Below are 23,936 nucleotides of genomic sequence, written 5' to 3'. Positions count from 1 at the left end.
CCTTCGGGATGGATTGTGACCAGATCTCAGCCACATTTCTTCTTGGAGCTGTTGGGCCCGTTTGGTCAGCAAGCACCGGTTTTTGGTTTCACTCAAACAGCAACACAAGGGAGCCAAGAGGAGGCGACCCGTTCCAAGTCCTCTCCGGGCCAGATGTGCTATTAGCAGCTGGGTGACAGACGTAATGAAATTTTATATCATTCTGCAAATTCCACCGCCAGATGTTTCTCGTCATTGCCCAGAGAGGATCAAACCCGCACCGAGATTCAAACAAAACACGCCTGTAATATTCAAACAAATTCGTCTCGTTCGGGCGAACGAGAAAAATGTTTGAATGTTAACGGATTATGAGGCACGATTTAAATGCGGAGGAAACCGGATGTCGGACTGTGACCGGTGCGAGTCCCATGAGGTAAACCAGCGAACGGTGTACTTTGGGTGAGCAGCAGCTGGAAATGTCCTGCCGGACATTTACGAGGGTTGATCGAAAAGTTCTGAGACTGACTGTAGTGCTGTGTGCACCGCGGCTGCGTGGTGGCGGGACGGTCAGGGTCAAGGTCTTATACCGATAGACCAGTAGTAGGCCCAACCCCCCCCGACAGCTGAACCCCTCGGATAGGCTCCTCCCCTGGCCATGCCCACATCACACAGACTGCACATCATTCAGGGACAACCAGCACCAGATGCTTTTCTTCATTAAACTGATACACTGCTCCTCTTTTATTCATTATTTTTATATGTTTATTTTAAGATTTAACATTTAAATTTTAAATGTTCGGGGGGTGCAGCGATGCAGCGGGTTCAGCCAGTGCCCCCTGTGTGACGGTCTGGGGTTTGAGCCGTGCTTGGAGAGCCTTGTGACGGACCGGTGTCCTGTCCTGGGTGTGTCCCCTCCACCTTCGGCCTTGTGCCCTGCGTTGCCGGGATAGGCTCCGGTTCGCCACAAACCCGCTCGAGACAAGTGGTTGTTGGCTATGGTTGGATTTCATGCATTTATTTTCATATTTTATACAAGAGTAATGAGCATCCCTATAGGGTTCATATACAACACTCTAAATGACCTGTTGACACCCTCAGCTGTCATTGCTGTCACTTGTGTTTTTTTCCTATTAATTATTTTGTCGGCTTTATTATTCTAATTGCCTTTTGGTTTGCTATGTTTAGCGAAAAGGAGTAAAAACAACCTCAAGTCCACCCACCACCCCCCCGGCCGGTTGCTCCTCGAACCCGGTACACTATGGAAGTGGCGTCCCTTTTTGGTAATGCCTCCCCTCGGAATGAGCATTGGATCCAGTGCATGTAGCAGACAATGAGCAGGGCAACAGGACGCGGGTGGTGAAGGGATTTCAAAGGCAGCAACACAAGACCAACTTAATGAACTGAAGTAGAGGGAAAAAAAAAAAAAGCTGCAGCTGTTGCCTTGAGGACAACATAAAGGATTGCACAGCTGCACGTCTTCAAGATGTTTTTCTGGACCGTGGGTACAAGTGTACAGTATGTGAAGGGAGGTACTTGGAAAAGGTGGCACAGCGAGTAGCGCTGCTGTCTTGAGGCACCTGGGTGATGCGAGAAAACGTGGGTTTTATCCCCACTCAGTCTCTGTGGAGTTTGCATGCTCTCCCCGTGTCTGCGTGGGTTTCCTCTGGTGCTCTGGTTTCCACCCACAGTCCAAAGACATGCTGTTCAGGTTTACCCATAGTGTGTGTGAGTGTCTGCTAAATAAATAAAGGTAAAGGTTTGACTCTGAGGAACCTTCAGATGGCAGAATGACAGGTTGTGATCTGAGAACTTCTCCATGAGCTGTGGTATTTTGCTGAAGGATTATATGTTACTCCAGTGAACACAGGACACCGCGACTGGCCGTGTCGACGGCTGGAAATGTGCCTGCAGCGCAGCGTGAAGCAAAGTGTGCGAAGCCAAATGATGAGCCCATCTTTCCCCCCGTGTGGCGGCACAGCGCTGCTTTCCCATGATCTCTCCACCGAACGGCAGTGATGCGAGGCCCCCGAGCCGGAGCGCGGCTCTAGCGAAAAAGGCGACACGATTCACGTGGCGCCTCCGCCAGGTGCTCAGATGAGCGAAGGGTGTTTCGGAAGTGCAGCTGCGCTTTCTGTTTGCTGCCGGTGTGAAAGTGATGCGTTGGAATCCCTCCCGGAGGACGCTCACGCTGATGGGAAAGCAAAAAGGCTCCGGTGATGACGGCCACCAACAGCGAAAGCAACGGGTCCAAATGCAGTCGCATTAGACGCCTGGGAGCTCATAGAGAGGCCAGAGGAGCAGTGTTGCAGAAAGCATGGCTTGCCCTTGTACTCTTGAGTATGGCGGCATTAAGAATGGCACAGCCTCACTCTTTACCGCAGTGCACAGGCCCAGGATGAGGTTCATTCCCACAGAATGAGGGCCTTGGGGTTCACATTTACATTACTTATTTCTCTTATGCTCTTCTCCAGAGTGACTTGCAGTGATTTATCAATTGATACAGCAGTGTGTTTATTGCTGTATCAATTCATGGTGAGTGTCTTGAAACTGGGACCAAGGGCAACAGCTGGGTTCGGGTTGTGTGGCATAAGGGCTGTTGTTATATCAGAGCAACACACCTTTATCCAGGAAAAGGGTGGTTGGGGGTTACTGCAGTGGCGTCGGGTGGGATGGGGATGGGGAGGGGGAGGGGTCAGCCGCTAGAGATTATGAGCACAGCTGGTTGGGACCCCACTGGTCCCCACCCCTACACTCATACAAACATTCTCACACTCTCACACTCTCACACTCTCACACACTACATCATATTGCAGTTGCAGGCCCAGGGAGGGGACCCGCTTACGCTCGAGTGAAGCCCCGCCTCCAAAACCCCTTTCTGCCCCCCACCCCAACTGAACAACGTTTCACCGAGAGACTCAGTAGAAAGGAATTCTGCTGAAGGTCGTGCTGCCAGACACGAGAAACAGGGTATCGGGCACTTTTCTGTACTCCTTCTCCTGTTTCTTTACCATGCACACGCGGTGACCTCATGGCACTTCCTGTTTGGGACAGATCACTGCGCTAAATACAGTTGTGAACGGCCACTAAGGCATCAGGTGCATCTCAGTAGTTTTTAATATGTTCAGCTGAACTTCCTTAACCAAACACTACACTGGACACTGTTTGATTTACTTATTCATTAACCGGCCTAAAGTGTCTCTTTAAAATACTTCCCCGAACCTGAAATCTTCAGTATGTTCCAGGGGGCAGCACGGGGTGTTGTGTTTAGTGCTGTCGCCTCGCAATGTGAAGGCATCTGATTCAAATCCCCTCCTGCTGTAGTACCCCGATCAACGTATTTGCTCTGAATTGATACAGTAACTTTATCCAACTGCATAAAGAGGTGAATCAGTATAAAGTTGCTTCTCTGCCATACTAAATCTCCTTTTCAAAACTTTTATAATAACTGCTACATTGTACAAAATCAGTTTTGCATATTCATTAACTGGCCACAAGTTTAAAGCAAGATAATTTTCCCATGACCCTGAAATGCTAAACTTTTTCCATTGTGGAAATCATAACATTTACTGAGAGAATGATGTTTACCACATGCAGAGTTAAAAAAAAAAAAAAAAACTGTTTGAGAATATCGAAAGACAGACTAGTGAAAAATTGTTTGAATGTTTGGCACAGACATCAAAGCTGACCAAATGAGCTTAATTATAAGCGCGTAGCTCCGAGGAACGAGGGACACGCAAGGGAGGAAGGAGAAGAAAGAGGGAGATTAGGAGCAGTTAGGATCAGACAGGAGATCTTCGGGTCCGATCTCCTGCTCTGGTTATCGCGCCGTGCCGCTTTGGATAGAGCGGCCGCTGGGGCCGGGGAACCTGTCCCAAGGGCAGTCCAGCTCGGGGCCAGGGGCCAGTGTGTGGTCAGACCTGGGCGGAAACTCCAACAAAGCCAAGTCAAAGAGCGATCTTTAGGAGGGATGAATGATGCATCCCGGAGCTGACCACCGGGGGCGCCGTCCCCCTGCAGCATCACACGGCACGGCACCGCCTCCTCGCATTACGAACACCGGAGATACGTGCTTTTCAAGGTACACTCTTCCTCCACACTCTTCCCCTGTTACTCAGTCTCCTGATATCCAGTTTATTATTAAAACCATTGTAAATCGTAAATTGGGGACCACCTATACTTTTACATTGTGCCATGTGGCAGTGTGCATGAGCCTATGAAAAAAAATACTATAGCAACTATTGAATGACAGATCTTTCACTGATTTCTGAATTTAATTATAACTTAAAACAGAAGAACAAAATACGTTAAATGTAAAATATAACAGAATTGGAAAAAAAAAAATCCTACCTCTATTCCAAATGTAGACTGAAAAAAAAAAGCCCTCAAAAATAGAATGGCTTTAGGAAGTTCTTAGGTACAGGCCAGTTTTGTTACCATGGTTGTTACCATGTTATGGTGTGTGTAGTTTAAAAAAAAATGCTTCTCAGAGATGTGGGAGTGATACAAAGTAAAAATTGGAATATAAAAAACTTTTTTTTTTTTTCTGAAAACAAACTGAAAAAGTAAAACAAAATAATTCTTACGTGTTTCCTGACTTTTCCCTTATGTTATTAGGAATCCTTCAACATGATTTTAGAGTGAACCTTGAACCCACTTGGAATTTTTCCATTTATTTATTTAAGAGACGCTTTTGTCCAAAGTGACTTCCAATGAACTCTATGTAGTGTTATGAGTCCGCACACCTTATTCACCACGGTGACTTACACTGCTAGATACATTACTTACACTGGGTCACTCATCCATACATCAGTGGAACACACTCTCTGTGTCACATGCTATGGGGCACCCTGAACAGCATGTCTTTGGACTGTGAGAGGAAACCAGAGCACCCAGAGGAAACTCTTGCAGAGGACATGCAAACTCCACACAGACTCAGCAGGGATCGAACCCACCTCCTCTCGCACCAGCCAGGCGCTGAGACTGCAGCACTACTTGCTGTGCCATCAGTAAAAATTTCTCCCGTGAAAGAATAATGAAAAAAGTAATTTCATTACCCCGTTTCTCGACAGGAACGAATCAGGACCGATTAATATGGGATAAGCGTAGAAATATTTTACAATTCATTCATTTATTTTAATGGCATTTGCTTCTGATTCTGTGTCTTAAAATTTCTGCGTTTAGGTGAGTGATCATCACCTGTGTTTCCATGTCCAGCTGATAGATGATAGCAAAGAGCACCCAAACAGAAGAGCCTTAATTCAACTTGCTTCCACAGTGTTTACTAGTCTTCAATTTGCTTTCACAGTGTCTGCTCCGAAGAGGGATGAAAACAACACAACCATCACTTTTTGTCCCTTTCCTGGAGTTTGAGGTCTTGATGCTGGTAGCTTGATCCTTCCTTCTGCTGGGAGATGGGTATTGTTCAGCTGCTTAGAAGGATGTGGGTTCAAACCCTGAACACACCTGACACAGAGACGTACGCAGCAGCGTTAAGTATACGTAGAGGCCGGTGTGGGATAGGTAACCTCGGCTGCCTCGCTGGGACTCAAAGACTTCTTCGGCTGTCCAGGTGGGACCGTGATGGTTGTTTAGCTGGATCCAAAACTGCCACCCAGAAAGCAAACAAGACGAAGGGGGAAAAGAGCTGTTTACACGACTTGAAGGAGACGCTTCGCCAGGGGTACGGCCAGCAAGGCCCTCAGTGAAGCCATCGAGATGATGGACGAGTGACGCACAGGAAGTGATCTTCTCCACTTTATCTGATGGCTTCAGAGGCATGTGGAGGGTTTGTTTAGACTCCGTGGTGCCACGCTGGGGAAGATGGGACTAAACGTCTGAACCCCTCCGCTGTGGTTCCCTAAAGATCAGAGCAGGCATCTCAGCAAAGCAAAGTCACCCACCCACCTGTCAGCGAGCGTCGCAGTTGCAGCGGGTCGTTGGTTCCAGTCAAGCCCTCACTGTCTCTCCGTGGAAGTTGCATGTTCCTCCGTGTTCACACGGATCTCTTCTCACCCGTTTGGTTCACCCTCACTGTTCAAAAACACGCACTGAAGGTAATTTTATTCATAACTTGCACTGTGGTTTTAAGAGCGACCCCTTCACTCGCAGATAGCAGATTCGGATCCCACCTCCTACGTTTGTACCCTTGATCGAGGTCCTCACCCTGAACTGATACAGTAGAAATTACACAGCTGCATAATGGTTAATCATTCTAAGTTACTCAAAAAAGATGACAGCTGGAGGCACAGTGCTTAGAGCTAGACCCTTTAGACTCAGAGACTGCAGGCTTAAATCTCACCTCCAGCTGGAATAACCTTGAGCCAGAATATTACCCTAAAACTGTTGCTGAATTTGGCTACACAAATGGCTGGATTTGCAGCCATCAGTAGAGCAGTTTGAGTTTATATGTTGTCCTGCCCCCTTGTGATCATTTGGTGCAAATGCCAAGTTGAATATTGCTGTCTGACCTTTTATTGCTGTTATGATCACATCACGGCTCAAATGTGAGGAGTGCGGGTCTGCAGGTGGTCTTTTAGAGTTAGAGACGTTTTCTCAAGTTAGCCTCCACATGACTGAGCGCTCCTTCTGAGAGCGTTCATTCCATCCGTAAACCCGGTTATTCCTCTTCTCCTGTCAAGAGCGTATTTGTTTCTCCAGCAGGACTGATCAAATTGGAACGAAGGCAATGCCTTCATTTAGTGAACTGGGGTGGGGGGGTTGGTTCGGTTCAGCACGGTACCCTTAACCACAGAGGCTGATCTGGAGGGTGGAGGTCCAGCCTTTTGTCTTCATCCTGACTTGGTGGGATCCAAACCCTGCGCACACTGCCGGTGGGGTGTGAGAGCACACAGGTGATCCCCACGCCTGATGCCCACATATGTCTTCAAAAAACACAAACTCTGCACTTGAACCTTTAGCTTTGGGACTGGAACTGAGGTGCTGTGCAAGGGTGCCCCTGTGTGTCCAACCCAGAAATTACACCACAGACAGTTAGTACTTGCATGCAGGAGGTACATGGAACGGCCTGCCTGCTTAGAGAGTGTCCAGCTTGGCCTTCTGGGTAACGCGCTACTCCAGCAGGGTCATCAGCGGTTTGCTCCTGCAATGACACGAGTGACGCGTTGTCTGCTTAGCTCGTGAGCTGCCAAGGAGGGCCGATTACATCACAACAAGGTCCTGAACCAACTGCTGACAAATATTGACCCAGAGATGTCGGCCCGTTTGGCCGGAGGGTCTCCGGGATTAATAACAGCACACAGTCCGAGAGACTCCGGTCTCATACGCACACACTTCTACTCAATTCATATACTTCTGTTCATTGTCAGCTGCTAAACAGTTCATCTCATATATATTGTGATGCACAGCACCGTGGGCTTGGAGGGAGCAAAGAAGGACGCAGAAACAACGTTCGTCACAAACAACTTATTTGAACATCAGCACCGGGGAAATAATGCTCTCGGTCCAAGGACCCCCATTTCCTTCAGGACCTGCACCTACAGCCAGCCTTCGTAGCCCACTTAGCACCCCCAGGCTCTCTCTAAACACACTGGTAGACACGGTCACCCCATCACTTTCCCCAGAAGTGCCCCCAGTGGCTGCACACCCATATTTAATATTATTCCCCATAATGTAACTATTTACATTCAGGAGTTTCCCTCCTAAAACAGTAACGCGGGGTCATTATGTATATATGTATAGACAGACACACACATGTCTTCAACTGCTTGTCCTGAGCCAGAGCCCAACGTAGCAACACAAGGCACAAGGCTGATAAAATAAAATCAAATAAAATAAAATAATTTTAAAAAATAAATTAAAATGAAAACTAAAATGATTCTAGAATGACTGAAAACAAGAGCACATTATCATCACGTACTCCTATTCAGTGCCGATTGCTGATCAGTTTATCCCATAAACACATGCAGTTTTCCTTATTTGTGTTATTCGTCACCGGCACTCAGGAGCACCAGACATGAGATGTAAAAACTATGTCAGTGAGTTGAATTCAGGTGGTCCAACACTCCTATTGGTCAGGATGCTTTTTGCTACCATCCGTCAACCTGGAGGGTAAATGCATCTCATGGCCGCTCCACTACAAAACCAATTTTAACCAATGGAACATGTTTAGGGCTTTGAAAATTTGGAGAACGATAATTTTGAGCACAAAGGACCTGTGTACAGTATATTATCACACATTCACTCAAATATTCAACAGCAGGAAAATAACGCTGAGTGCATGACAGTACTTCTTCTCAAAAGTCAATTTCCTTCCCTATTAAAAAATAATCTTTCTTTATAAAGAATCAAGAAATGTAGCTGGAGTGTGAGAGATTTCCCAGCAGGAAAAAGGAGAAGATTAAACTTCAGGTTCATGAGGCTCTTCCTCCCTCTAAAGGACCATAAGAGGTGATGCAAACAAGTCTCTGTCAACCAAAATGAACAATAACAATTTGGATGGGGTTTCATACATCACCTCAGGAAACGAATGAAGGTGAATGAGCAAGAATATCTCATAAAAGACAGAATAATTTGTGCTTGATACAGAAATTAGAACATTATCCTCTAATCAAGAGTTTTAAGATAGTATCAGTGTATAATTATATATTTCATAATTTAATTTTTCTTGTGAAAATGCATGAGGTTAACATTATGATAAAATATTCTTCCAGTAGGCACTTAACATCATTATAATTATTAATGTTTCTTTAGGTTTGAAGCTATAATATGACTAGAATTTCTTCACAATGAAAATGTGAACCAGAAAAACAGACCACTATTATGAAACATGCAATGGTAAAACCCAAAAAAGGTAAAGTAAGGAAAGAGGGACATATTTAACACAAGCATTTTGACAGAAAAAATAAAATAAAATGTTTAATGTTGTGCCGAACAACTGTAAGAACTTCTTTGGATTTTTTTTTTTTTTTTTTTTCTCGAGAGAATGACTGGACCAGGTTATGGTAGAACATCACCAAACAGCCCGAATGAATGTCCTACAGACATCGATTAAGTTATGGAGGAAAAGAAGTTTTAAATGACCAAACGGAGTGATGGCTCATTAAAGTGTTATTGATGAGCACGACTCAAACGGAAAACTTTCTAGATATAAATACAATACATTAAGTAACAGTAATGACTTTATAGAAATTACAGAAAAAATTTGACCTTTACCTTGTGCTAAGGTGTTAATGGCATCACAGCTACATTCTGCTATTTTTAAAGTGATCAAGTGGCCTTTTGTGTGACTTTTAGTACAATAAATATGATACAATTTCTCCAGTACGTATACACGTTTAAATGGGTAATACAATAAATAACACTGGTACCAGCTATGAAATAAAATAAAAATAATAATTTTCTGTACAAAATCCTTTATGGCTGGTAGCATAGTGGTTAGAGCTGCTGCCTTTGGACCTAAAGGTGACAGGTTTGATTGTCATCTCCAGCTGTAGTACCCTTGAGCAAGGTACTTACCCTAGGTAGACTAGCATTGTAAGTTGCTTTGGAGATAAAGTGTCAGCTAAATGAATAAATGTAAATGACTTAAAAAATGTATGTGCTAAACTCATTCTCTTTTGAAAGCATCAGGCAGGCAAAAATATGCATGTGTGTGTATATACACACACACACACACACATTTTCAGAACCGCTCGTCCCTTACGGGGTCACGGGGAACCGGAGCCTACCCGGCAATACAGGGCGTAAGGCCGGAGGGGGAAGGGGACGTACCCAGGACGGGACGCCAGTCCGTCACAAGGGACCCCAAGCAGGACTCGAACCCCAGACCCACCGGAGAGTAGGACTGCGGTCCAACCCACTGCGCCACCGCACCCCCTCGTGTGTGTATATATATATATATATATATGGTATATCCATCAACAACCACTTGTCTCAAGCGGGGTCACGGCAAGCTGGAGCCTTACCCAGCAACACGGGGGGGAACACACCTAAGACGGGACGCCAGTCCGTCACAAGGCACCGAAGCGGGGCTCGAACCACAGACCCACAACACAACGGGCACTGGCAAAACCTACCACACCACCCTGCACACATATATATATGCATGCTATAATATTATATATTATATATACAATATACAAACAAAAAAAACCCTCTCTCCATCGGAGGGGTCCACTTTTTCCTAATTCCATGAAATAATGACAAATTCCATACCACACACACACACACACATTTTCAGAACCGCTTGTCCCTTACGGGGTCACGGGGAACCGGAGCCTACTCGGTAACACAGGGCGTAAGGCCGGAGGGGGAGGGGACACACCCAGGACGGGACGCCAGTCCGTCGCAAGGCACCCCAAGCGGGACTCGAACCACAGACCCACAACACAACGGGCACTGGCAAAACCTACCACACCACCCTGCACACATATATATATGCATGCTATAATATTATATATTATATATACAATATACAAACAAAAAAAACCCTCTCTCCATCGGAGGGGTCCACTTTTTCCTAATTCCATGAAATAATGACAAATTCCATACCAATGATGTAAAAAATATATATATATATTTTTTTAAGAAAACTTTATTTTTTGGTTTTTCAGCAAAATCCATATGTGGGACCACAGCAATATTGCAGGACGATCCACGGCAGTGACGAAAGCATTTATTGCATTATTCTAATGATTGACCAATAACAATAATGCTGGTCATGATTTCTGACAAAACTTATTTTATTTTTTTCTTTTGCTTGAGATTTGGAAGTCAATGACAGAAACGCGTCCATAATTATATCAGTCTAAATAAATACTCACATACAAAATGATCTGACAAATTAAAAAAAAAAAAATTCAGTTAAAATGCAGTGATTGGTATGCTGCTACAGGGGTTCTCGTGGTTGAACAGAATGCATCTATTAAATGGGGAAGCAGCTGAGGCCCTGCGTCTGGCGACACCTGAGCAGCTTCAAGAAGGTCTCCACCTTGTGAGCATCCTTCTTGAAGCAGGTGAGCACGGCGTAGTCTTTTGTGACCGATTCCACCATATCTGCCGGCTCGCTGGACTCAATCATCCAACTCTGGTGGCTCTCCATGGTTAGGGCGCCCTCATCCAGCATCTAAGGAGTCCCCAGGTGGACAGAGGACAGAGCCACAGAAATATATCAATAACAAAAATTAAATGAAGGGCCATAAAGGCCACAGAGCTACTACTGGTGCTCCTAGTCGCACATACCTTCCGGATGAGCACTGTCACACCTTGCTCTAGGCTCACCAACTTGCTGGACACCCACTTGGTTTTGTTGAGAAGGACATTGGGTGCATTGTCATAGCGGTCCAGCGTGTCCTGCAGAGTGAACAACGGTTCGATCCATGACTGGATGAGGATAAGAACCGTGTGGAGGAGCCACTTGTCCTGTGCGTGGAGAAAGGGTGGGGACACATCCATCAATGGTGGGGACACGCCCATGAAGGATGAAGACACTCCCACCCACTGGTTTTTCTATGGCAGGGATGCATCAAGGACACACCCAACAAGGCTGGACACACCCACCACGGACAAAGACACACCCCAAGGGTGGAGCCACAATCCCCCACTGGATTCTCCATACGAGGGATGTGTTAAGGACACAGCCAACAAGACTGGACACACCCATCAAGGACAAAGACATGCCCCCATGGGTGGAGCCACACCTACCTACAAGCTCCTCTGCTTGGTTCAAATGAGGTACAAATTTAATTTTTTTTTTCCTGTTCCCTCTGTTCATTGAAAACATTACAGGAGGTTTCATTCTGCTCAACAGTCACTGTTTTCACTGTAATGTTTATTTTTAATCGTTAATTAAATTAAAGTGACAGTTAAAAAAATGAAAAAGCAATAAGTTTCATATGTAAATGTATTAATTCATGATGTTTTTCAAGTCCAATGTGCATAAAGCATGAGGAAAGGGGAAAGTGCTGTGAAAGGAACAGGCCCACACATCATCCTCCTTTGCTGCATTAGTGATAATGAAGTCCATTAACATTATCAACGTACCGATCGACACTCTCTGCCATTTGTCAGGCTGGGGTGGAACTGCACTGAGGACCATGTCCGACAATCTGTCAGGCCTCCCTTTGCCCTTTGGATACTTTCTGACCAATAGAACAGAATTATTGCTATAATTATTATTTTTATAATTGGCAGCGTATTGTCTGCGACCTTTAAGTGACCTTTTTAACTGTCTGCAGGGACCACAAGTTCATGAACGCTGCTGTTTTCAGAACTATGAAAATCCAGGCCAGATATACAGAATAAATAGTTGTTTGCTAGAATTTAACAGCAGATGTGTCATTTCTGTCTTTACTGGTCAAAAAAAACTTAACTGAAACAATTACTCTTGCAAGGTATTTTTCATTCGGTTTGTCCAGATGTGTTGACATTTACACAAAACGACTATTTTCTCCTTAAAAAATTAATAGTATGAACTCCACTCGAGATTTAAACTGGAAGCCCCATCATCACTACAATGTACCGAGACTGACAGTCTGTTCGTCAGCCAGTTTGTTCATACTTTCAACGTCACTTTATTCACCATGTCAATCAACGAAAGGTCAAGAATATCGATGCCCGTCGATGTACAGCATTCGCAGGTTCGATTCTGTAAAAATCTCTGATTCAAATAAATAATAATAGATAAAATAAATAAAAAAAACTTTGCAAGACGTCCTACTAATTTAATATTTTTAACTGTTGACCAATTCATCCATTAAATATGTGCATTGTTCCTCGCCTTTTTATTGATCACCAGCACTCAGGAACACCAGACATGAGCTGAAAACACTTTAGAAGTGAATTAAGGTGCTCCCTTTCCATTTGGGTACTCTTTACTGTCATCTATCAGCTGGGCAGGTAAATACTCAGTCTGTAGCAAACAGAGATTTCATAAACAAACAAAAAAAAAATTAGAAAGAAAATAAAGAGGAGAAAAATTAAATAATATGCACAGTTTTTGTGTCTTATACAGTCTGTAACTTGACCGTTAGTAATTTGAGCCGGTGTAACGAGAAGGTTACGAAGAAGAGTCATTGGTTCAGTCATTGAGCTTATGAACCATGAAGTCATGTTCATGAAATCAGGCTCCTGTGAAGAGATGGCGACTCTTACGGAGATCTGCTGCACTTCACCCTTGGACCCCGGGACTGAGAAAGCCGGGGAGGTGCATGTGTTCCCGCCGCGGATGTGCTGGGTGCGTACTGCGAGAGGGATGAACATCTCCTCCTGAGGAGCACAGCAAACACAAGGACAGTAGTGGTGAGCCATACTGAAGTCCTGCTGCCCTCATACCTCCGACTATTAGACTACTCATGTGTTTTGGGACTCTCACACCTCTCAACGTCCCTTCCAAACCACTAATTCATTAATTCACCACCAGTCAGCAATTCTACTGGCCTACAAGCTCTGCACAAAAGATGCTCTGTTGCACAGGACACAGTATATTATTAACAACAGTCTCCAGTTGAATGCTGTAGTTTCCATGTCTGTCACATGCAGTAAAAAGACTCGCGGTAAACATTTGCACACTCATAGAAATACTTGACTTATGACAGAATGAATCCGCTTCCTTAAATTCTCTAGCTGCAGCCAACACATTCCTCCAGCAGCAGGTGGCGTAGTGGTTAGAGCTGCCACCTTTTGATTAAAGGACGTCGCTTCCAGTCCCAGCTCTACTCTAGTACATTTACACGTATGTATTTAGCAGACACTTTTCTCCAAAGCGACGTGCACCTCAGCGAAAATACAATGTGTTCATTACATTAGGAGAAAGAGACATAGTTGCAGATGTGTGACTCTTAAGTACAGTTACTTTCCTTCCCCGTATGAACCTGTGTTCATCACACGAGTAGCTGCATAAAACTTTACCAGAATATCGCCGATTCCTAATCACCTTCCTGGTAGTTTTCCTCTTGTTTTTTTGAGATACACATAAACATTTACGTTACATTGCAGGAGTGGCTCTGTAAAGGATTGATCCGATCACGATCGTGAACATGTGTATCTCACGGGCGTGAACATTTATACCGTAGACGAACTTAAGAGATTGTGGGCGAAGTGAGTCCGGAAGAGATGAGTACCCTTGATCAAGGTACTTACCCTAGTTGGTACAGTAAAAATGACCCATTTGCATAAATGAGAATGTTGTTGTGGTGACCTAATCCAATCTCTGACCCCCAGATCCCCAGGGCGGGTCGACTCACGAAAAGAGCGCAGGACTCCTCGGACAACCGGTAGATGAGCTCGGCGTGCTGGACCACCCGCTCCAGCAGCTTGTCCAGAGGGATGGATGCGCAGCGTCTGCCGACGTCCGCTCCAGCCCTGCACTCCAGAGGCTGTCCAAGCGTCCCTCCGCCGAACCACAGCAGCAGCCACACGCAACACTGCACCACTGATCACACAAAGCACCGACATGGTATTAGCGCTGGCACAGCCGCTTCATTCACACAGCGCAGGACTATTGCATCAAATTTGCCCTTATGAACTGTTTGATTATCTCATATTGCATTAATTGAAAGGCTAAACCCGTCCTGGGTGTCCCCCCTCCCCCTCCGGCCTTATGCCCTGTGTTGCCGGGTAGGCTCCGGTTCCCCATGACCCCGTATGGGACAAGCGGTTCTGAAAATGTGTGTGTGTGTGAAAGGCTAAATCCTAATAAACCTGCATGGAAATCTTACCTGAGCTTTAGGAACAGTAACCCCCCCCCCAGCAATCTGAATCTTTAACATCTGGTCAGCAGGTGCCCTATTAGTGAGAGGTGCCACCTTCAACTCAAAAAACCAAGGTTTGAATCTCACCTCCTGCTGTAGTACCCTTAAGCAAAGTGTTTGCCATGCATTTTTACAGTATACATCACCCTGTTCTATAAATGGGTAAATCGGTGTAACTAGCTTAACACCGAAACTATCTTTGGAGGAAAATGGGCAAACGTACAGCTTCCCAACAGTGAGAACGCCTGCTGTGGGAGGATAGCCTTCAGAGGGTCAAAGTCAACTTAAATCCATTTGTGTTGCAGTAAACGTAACTACACACAAAGACATTTTAAAAGACATCTCTGTTTATCATTTTATGTTTAATTTGTTCTTATTAATTCCTATTTTAAGTAGCATAGTGGCGCAGCGGGTTCAGCTGGGTCCGGCTCTCTGGCGAGCCTGGGGTTCGAGTCCCGCTTGGGGTGCCTTGCGACGGATTGGTGTCTTGTCCTGGGTGTGTCCCCTCCCCCCCTCCAGCCTTGCGCCCTGTGTTGCCGAGTTAGGCTCCGGTTTGCTGTGTGTGTGTGTGTGTGTGTGTGTAATTCCTGTTGAATTCTTGAATGCAAACTCAATAAATTTGCATTTTTCTGACATTTTCAAAGTAGCATACAATGTTAGGTTTGCATACTAAAGCTCTTACAATGATTTACCTTTACATTTATAAAGCCGGGTAATTTTTACTGTATCCGTCCAGGGTAAATACTTAGATCAAGAAAACAACCGTTGCTATGATATATGAACCACTGTCCTTGGACTAAGAAGCATCTGTTCTCACCACTGTGCCACCTGCCCTTAACATCAGGCTGTATTATAGAAGTGGGCACAATTCACAGGTAAGTCTATATGGGCGGTACAAATACACACACACACACAGACATATATATATATATAAAATTATCTGGATAATACCTGAGGCCTTTAACAATTTTACCGTGCCCTGCAATAGGAGGAACAGCAGTACCTTTGTTCATTCTGCTGGGTTTGTAGGAAGTCCGCTTGTTCTGTCTGCCGCTGCATGGCTTACAGAGACATTTATATAGAAAATCTGAACCTCAAGGTGATAAATAGTCAGAATTTCCAGGGTTGTTTGTCCCAAACTCGTAGTGGCGAAGGTGTAAGGTGATACGCACTGACACACATCTGCCTCTTGTTCTTAAACATCATCTTCGGGATAAAGATGGAAAAGAATGTGTCAGAATAAAGACCTGAGTGAAACTGGACCGCTTTTAGTCAATGGTTATTACAATTTTGTTCAGTTTTATTTCTGGATGGATATATGACCTTTTGGCACAGTTCAGTGACTGGGTCGCCTTCGCAAAATGAGGTGAACGCTTCCGTAAAACACTGCGAGACAAACCTATATAATATGTAATAAACTTGTAAAATAATCATGTTATGACATTCAAGTATGTAGGAAAAAAAATAAATTGTCATTACATTTCAAATAAAGATATGCATGTATTTACATATAAAAATATACTCTGCTCTTTAATCTAGGTGTATTTCTATTGTAATTCTATATGTTCATTGTTTTGTAATCATAAGCTTGTAAGTTTCTCTATTGCACAGAGTAAATTAAGGTGTTTTTTTTTTTGATTTTCGTACTTTGGGAATGCTGCTTTGCATGCTGGGAAACATGCAAATGCGCAGTGATTTTTTTGCAACAAACCTCCAAAATGAATCGACGCTGCCCGCAAAAGTGCTCTCCTCAATGTAAAAATTACCGCCCGATTTGCACGGCTCGCAATCAGGAGCAATTGTTCCTCCGTTCTCAATGTTATTTTTCAAAATCGGAGATGGTGCACACCGGGTCGGCTCCGGGTTCGGCCTCGCGGAGCGCGGGCGTCGGGCGAACTTGAAACGGACGATGCGTCTTTCAGCTCGGCATCGGGGTGCCCACAGACGTCGACGGCAACGGGGCGAGCAAAAGCACACGCAAACAGTAGCGCCAGCTGAAGTTCGCTTTCCAGAATCACAACTTTGAAATATGAAAAGCTGTAGGCTTTTCTTTTCATGCAATACATGATTCCTTTTTAGCCCTGGCAGCGCTGACACCTCCTTTCAATCGGTGGCGCGGCGCCTTGCTGGAAATGCCCCGTGGTGATCCAGAGCAGAGGATAAAGGCCTCGCCTTCACGCTGAGAGAAGCACGTGGGATGAAGGCGTGAAGGGAAGATGCGTTTGGAGAGGAGAATAACCCCCACATTAGGCAAGCGGTGGGCAGAGAGTGATGTAAGATCGACTCCGGTCGAGAGACGAGGGACAGGCGACCTCCCGCCAGCGGTACTTATTCCACACATACATCAGAAGGCCTACTGGCAAGACGAGCCGCCGGCCGGAGGAGCACCGGAATAACACTCCTGTTTATACAAACTCCGAGGGAAAATTATTTCTCTCAAAATGTAGACTGCGTTTCAAGTTTAAAGGAGTGCGTGTTGCAACGTATCATGCAGAGACTGTGATGGTCATGTTTGTCTTACAGTTTTCAAGCTGTAAAATCAATCAGTTTCAATCTCCTGCTCCTATTCGAGCACCACGGATCAAGGTACATTACCACAAGTGACAGTAGAAATGACCCAGCTGTATAAATGGGAGTAGGGAGTTGTAGGGAGTGTCACTTATTGTATAAACCTAAAAATGGAAGTAACCTTGGAGAAAAGACTCAGATAACTAGGGGATAATAATGTTTATTTGTGCATAAACTCCGTCTGTTATTTGTTATGACAAAATCTCTTTATTCCAGCTGTAGGCATTTGCATGCAATTCTTTCTGAAATAGCCTCAACTTATAAGCAAACACACATTAAATCTTACTTTGGCACGTCAGCGAGTTTGCACAGACAAGGCATGAACCTCGATGTTTTCTTTAACAGGCTTACTTTATGAATAATGACAATGTGTCTTTTAATCTTTAGGAAAAAAAAAATGTGTTTGAGACGCGTTGGTGGTGATGGGTTGTTTATTATATTTGCAGGCAGTTTGACTGCTGGTTCACAGTGTTAACATCTCATCCATTTAGGTTGTGAGCACCAGCAGTGGAAATCACGTCTTCAAATGAGAACTTTAATAAGCACAAAGACAAAATGTTTGACATCTTTCACATTCGCAGTCCTCGGGCACCGTTACCGCGAAACATTTAAATCATTACGCCTCTGTTTATGACTCACATAATTAAGGATCTTAGTACGAGTCAAAGTAGAATCGTTACAGAATGAATATCGCGTTCTGATGTGCATTTCGAATGGAAGCGAATGGTTTAAATTAATGGCCGTTGTTAATAAAATATACTGTGCTCTTATTCATGGGATGAGGGCAACACGGGAAGAGGACCTGAAATGTCGTGTGTATAGAAAGGTTGTCTGATAAATTCAGGTATTATTATTTATTCATTTATCTGACACTTTTCTCCGAGGTGATTTATGTCTGGTTTGCATGCGAAGCTACATCGATTTACCAGTTTATACAGCAGGGTAATTTTTACCCTGCCAGTTCAGGGATAACTACCTTGCTCAGCAGCTCTAGAGCAAGAATGGGTCTTTGATACCGGGGGCTTTGATTGAAAGGTGATGCTTCTAACCACTACACCCCTGCACCTGCTTTACATATTAATCCTAAGAAGAAAAGGATGTCGTAAGTAAGATGATACATGTTGGTCAAGTGAAGGTGAATGAAGTGCAAAATCAGAGTGAGGCAAATAGGGCACCGGGTCTGTTGTAGAGTGTATAAGTCGGGGAGTATTTTCACAACTCCAGGTGGTTTAGGAACACATTTCCAATGCGAGAGGGTACAGCAAGGCATTCACTAACAATGGAAAGACAACCCGAGATTTGGAAAAACTGCACAAGCTCAACAAACCAGAACCATGAAATTAAGCTGAAAAAGGTTCCACTTTCTGTAAATCATCAGCAGCATAATAAAGGGCCAACCGAGTGGAACACGCAGAGCCGGGGCTTGTTCCAGTGCTGATTGTGCTTTTTTGGTCAAGTACAGGTGTTTTTGTTTGCGGAAAATAAACATTTCTGTACATAAAATATTCAAAAGTTAATATATGCAACATGTGCATCCCAAATGGTAGCTACAACATATGGATCCAAATGAAAGTGAAACACTTGGAGAAAAGGTCTGGAAATTGCTGGTCTGCTTCATTATTTTCCCAGCAAAGAAATTTTGTCCCAGTAGCTATATTGAAATGGTACCAGGAATTGGGAGACCGGTAGTAACATTTTTAATGACAGACCAAAATAACACTTTGCATGAAAGACCCACCAGAGCCTGTTGACATGGTGGTGCAGCGGGTTCAGCTGGTGCCTGCTGTGTAGTGGGTCTGGGGTTTAAGCCCTGCTCGGGGTGCCTTGTGATGGACTGGTGTCCTGTCCTGGGTGTGTCCCTTCCCCATTTGGCCTCGCGCCCTCTGTTGCTGGGTTACGCTCTGGGGATGCTTGGGACAAGCAGTTGCTGGTGATAGATGGATGAAAGAGCCTATCTATTTCGGTAAACAAACTATATGTGGCCTTATGACTTGCAGCCCAACAAACAGAAGCTCGTGACTGCATTGTACCAACTTGCGGTTGCTGAGATTACATCAAGTGACAAAATTGTTACTAGTGTGCTATTAGAGTTGTATGGACCGGGAGACATCTGTGCACGCTGCACACATGGGGTACAGCTGTGGACAAAGTGTTTTTAACACCACACAATTATTCCTTCCTGCAGTTACGTTTCCTCTGTGCGTTTGGCTCTTGGAGCAGGAACATCAGTGAAATTCAGCACCAGACAGCTCCTGCAGCTGAAGAACCGCCTGGGATTGGCCAGTAGGCAGGGTTAGGGTTCCCGAAGCAAGAATTATCACTCAGAAATTACAAAATTAAAATTATAATGTACTGATCATGAATGTGACCATTCATGTCAAACTTAATACGTCTAATATGCACATTCAGGATGAAATTATTGGAGTAGCCGGAGGCATAGTGGTTAGACCTGATGGCTTGAATGTAATGTTCTTCTTTCTGTGCTGCCGTTGATAAAGGTACTTACCCTTAACTGACAATAAGAATACTTTTCTGTATAACTGGGTAAAAATTTGTAAAGCTGATTACGTAACATCGCAAAAATAAACCAAAACACAACTGTGAAATGTCCAAAGAAAATTAATCGTACCAGACAGGAGAGTCAAACTTTTGACTTTTTGACTTGAACTACTTATTTGTAGTAGTTACTGAAGGCAGCAAAGCAAAATGCCTGAATAATCTCATTTTATTTAATAATACATTTAATATTTCATATTTAATGTAGCATGTTGGACACAATGCCTGAATGGACAAGTGAAGTTAGTCAATTGACCAGTGTCCATAATACCACTCAGAGGTCTAATTTAATGTCTTTGGTCTGATGTATCCTTATTTCCCTCACATTTACCATTGGAAAAACAACGTAATACTATATAAATTAATATAAACAATATAAACATAAAACAATAAAACATTTTATTAAGACAAATATAATAAAAACAGCCTTTAAGTGGGATGGGACATAGCACTCAGCTCTCCTTAACTGCCTTTTCCGAACGCACTGGGGAATTTCCACTATTCATTATTTCAACACGTCGCCCATCTCTGATTTCTGCAGCTATGGTGACAAATCAGGCGATATTATTTATATTCATATTTACCTGCCACTTCACTCGTTGATTTTGTTCACTTGCTTCATTTGCAAATAAGCCTCATCCTACACATACATCTAGTTCATGGTCTCCCACACACATGCAAACCTTCCAGGGTAATTTTCCCTGTTGCAGTAACCAATGCAAATCAGTGATGATACACTTCTGTATAAATGTGTTTTTCCAACTTAGTTTTTTCTTTCTTACTCGATACTCAAATCACATCAGGGAATGACTTCATTCTTCCCTGGTCGGCTGCTGATGCAACACTGGCAGGCCGTTTTGTCACCAAGACAAATGGCTTTTTTCTGTTTGGACTTTTAAAGTAAGTGTGTACCGTCCTTTTGATTGAGCAAGATTCAGTGGCTGTCATATCGGCGCCACAGATGATAGCTCAACCGGAAGAGTCTGGCTCGAGGCTCCCTGTACGTGTTTGTGTGAGGCTAGTGAGGGGTTGCTGGGAAGAGGCCAAGGAAGGTAAAGATGTGCTGGCACTCATCTCCATTTCTGTGGTAACTCTCAGATTCATGCACAGATGTGCCAGGACAGAAAAGAAAAGAAAGTTTGAAATAAAAAAAGAAGCACTGATTCGTATAACTAGTTGCTTGGTTAAAAAAGTACTGCTTTAAAAGGAATTATGTGTGCTTTAATACAATTTATATTGCATTGATTTTTTCATGTCACTACTCATCACAAGTAGAGTACAGCAGGCAACCTCATGGTTGAAGTCATCACCCTGCAATCAAAAGATCGAGGTAAGAATTCTACTTTTGCTGTATTTCCCTTTATTAAAGCATTTACTGTAAAGTTTTACAGCAAGAACACACTGCTGTGTATATTGGTCATATCATCGTGGAGCTCATTATACTGTAAATTGTCTTGAGTGAATGTGTAAGCTACCTGATGTTTAATCATAAGCAGATTCAATTGCCTGGAGAACTCTTATTGACATTTAAAATTCAGCTATTGGAGGGATCCGAAACGAGAAGAGTTAAACAACTTGAGCAACACTCATCTAATTTTGTGATTATCAGTGCAGCCTACATGAGATGGCAGAATAGAAGCAAAAAGCCAACATGACAGCCGAGGCCATGAGTAATCACCAAAAAAATGAATGCTCAAAATACATATTGTGGAAGGAACAGAAAAAAGTCAACACTCTTCATCTTGGTCCACTTTATTTATAGTAGCACATAATAAATTAAAGAGGCAAATTAAACATGCAGACATTTTGAAGAAGGTCCTAAGATTTATCACCTGAACTGATTAATTGAGCCACCTTCAATGCAACATTGCAATCATTTTCAGAAGGAGATTTTTCTTAGCTGGATAAACTATAGTCCCCTACTTTCTCCGAGAATGTCCTGGTAATAGCTTTATGGGTCCCCTCAGATATGACACATAAGCAGATAAATAAAAATGGGAACGTGATTAATGGAAGGATGGATATTAATCAAACCGAATGTGCAGTACCATTTCTGCTCTGTCAATAACTCAGAATGAAAGGGTTCCATAAACTTGTCACGCACCAGTTGTTGTACAGATTTGCTGGGATGCACTTTTGGATTCACTAGATGCTCGGTACACTTCAGAGAGTTTTCCCTCATCTTTCTCATGGATGCACAATAAGTCCGGGTTGCCTGAGGAAAACTCCTCTGTTAGGAGCCATACATTTTAGTTCACAATCTAGATAAAATCCCTAAATTCTTTGTGCTGCGTGTGTTTTTCTTTATTCATAAGACATTAGTCAATGTTTCCTTAGACTTATCTCTCCTTCGATGTCCTCAGTGTCTCCTGAGGATCAGTGAATGAACCAAGCTCCAAAGGTGGAGGTGTCATGTGTTTCAATCGAAGAGAGATGTCCAGTTGGCAGATGGAGGTGGCAGCACACTCTCTGAATAAACAGAAGGGATCCTCAATCCACATTAATCTCTGCACATCTTTAGTGACTGTCATTTCCCGAGTGACACTTCTGGCTGACCTTTCATTTGGCATCAGCAACTTCTCGCAGCACCCATTCTATGCACCTTCTGTTTGTAATGGCCAAGAGAAAGTGTTGACTCTTCACAGATGTCAAAGCTCTGGGCCACAGTGACGCTGAGCAGGGCAGACTGGCAGAAGTTCTGAGGATGGTTTTCTCTCTCTGCCACTGGTGTACAACTGCCTCGATGCTGATGCTCTATATTGAAATTTAAAGGTCTGTATCATTTAGTGAGAATGCCTCTTGGCTTTCAGAAAGCACCATTATTAGGATGTTTTATATTTGGCAGAACAGGAGGCAGGAGATTTGAACAGGAAAACTCTGGCAACAGAGTCCACCTGGCACATTTCAGCAGAGGCATGTGAGCCCCTGATTCAAATCCCTTTTCCACTTCCTACCCACATTCCCCTCCAGAGAGCCAAGACATGAATATAAGCCCACCAGGATGCGGGCACTAATCCACCTTCCAAACTGTCGAATTGCAGTCTCCTCATACAGCCTTTGCTTTGCAGAAAGGAACAGGTCAGCAGAGCCAGAACTTGTGTAACACAAAACCGATGGGGGGTGGGGGAGGGTGCTTTGAATAATACTGGTTCTAGAAATCAAACACACACATCAGCTTACTCGGCTTTTCAATACGGTAAGTCTCCAAGCAGAAAATACAAGTATATATAAATAATTTAGTAGTGTCATCCAAACCACATGTTTACATGTGACAGGCATTGCAGGCTAATTTGTTATTGATTGCTTTTTACGCTTTCTTGTAGCAGATGTTTAAAAATTGCACTACTGAGGCCTGAGCAGTACTCGGCTAACAGGCAAACAGCATGGAATAACGTTGCCAGAACTAATATTTTAATCTACAGCTTTGTTGAAAGCAAGAAAATGCTTGCTTTTGTTGTTTTGTGCCGCGATACTTTTCAAAAGTAGCTAATAGGATTACTGCTGAAGAAACATGAGCCAGCCTACAGGTCTGTGGCCTTCGCATTGTGCCACCTTTTGGCCTGCGGCACACATTTACAGATCCTTGGCGTTTGCATTAGACTGCATTACGTTCAACTTCCTAAATATATTTCGCTTCTTGTTTCAGCTGAGCTCCTTAATTATATCGACCCTCCCAGCACTGTTACCTGCCCAGCTTTTAGTCACCCCTGTTGTAAAGGAGACTTTCAAATCCTCTGTCATTATTGCCCCTCTGCCGCAATCCCAGCAACACTGATGGGGGGGGGGGGGGTGCAAGACGTTCAGCGGTAGCAGAGTATTTTCTTCTCTTTTCTTCCTTTAAATTTGGAGCATGCTGCAGGATGACCTGTTTCCCGTCTCCAGGGGCAGAGAGCAATACGAATTCAAAACACGGCCCCTCGGCGGGGGCTACTGAACGGCTGTTTGTGGCTTGCGCCATAGCTCACTACGACGGGCCCAGGAGGAGCACCTCCAGGACCTCCCCATTCTTCGGTTGTAAAAATGACGAATTTTACAAAATAAATATACCGTCGGACAAAAAGAGGCTGGGAAAGAGCCATGAGAGAGAGTGGACTGTACTGCACGGGGGGTAGAGTCCGCAATGAC

General features: G+C 44.0%; 1 protein-coding gene across 1 annotated transcript in view; it reads right to left on the bottom strand.

The window, feature by feature from the left end:
- Positions 1-10,861: 10,861 nt before the first annotated feature.
- The window catches only part of LOC108921486 (somatolactin-like), a 106,213-nt gene continuing 93,138 nt past the window's right edge, over positions 10,862-23,936 (bottom strand). Inside the window, exons 2-5 of the mRNA XM_029248976.1 lie at positions 14,181-14,368; positions 13,090-13,203; positions 11,179-11,358; positions 10,862-11,062 (exon numbers count right to left, since the gene is read on the bottom strand). Of these exons, the coding sequence (XP_029104809.1) occupies positions 10,862-11,062; positions 11,179-11,358; positions 13,090-13,203; positions 14,181-14,368 (683 nt within the window). The remainder of the gene's footprint in view (positions 11,063-11,178; positions 11,359-13,089; positions 13,204-14,180; positions 14,369-23,936) is intronic.

The sequence above is a fragment of the Scleropages formosus genome, chromosome 25 (assembly GCF_900964775.1).
Source record: "Scleropages formosus chromosome 25, fSclFor1.1, whole genome shotgun sequence".
Lineage (NCBI taxonomy): Eukaryota > Metazoa > Chordata > Actinopteri > Osteoglossiformes > Osteoglossidae > Scleropages > Scleropages formosus.
The sequence above is the reverse complement of the archived record's forward strand: the minus strand, read 5'-3'. Positions and strand labels throughout refer to the sequence as shown.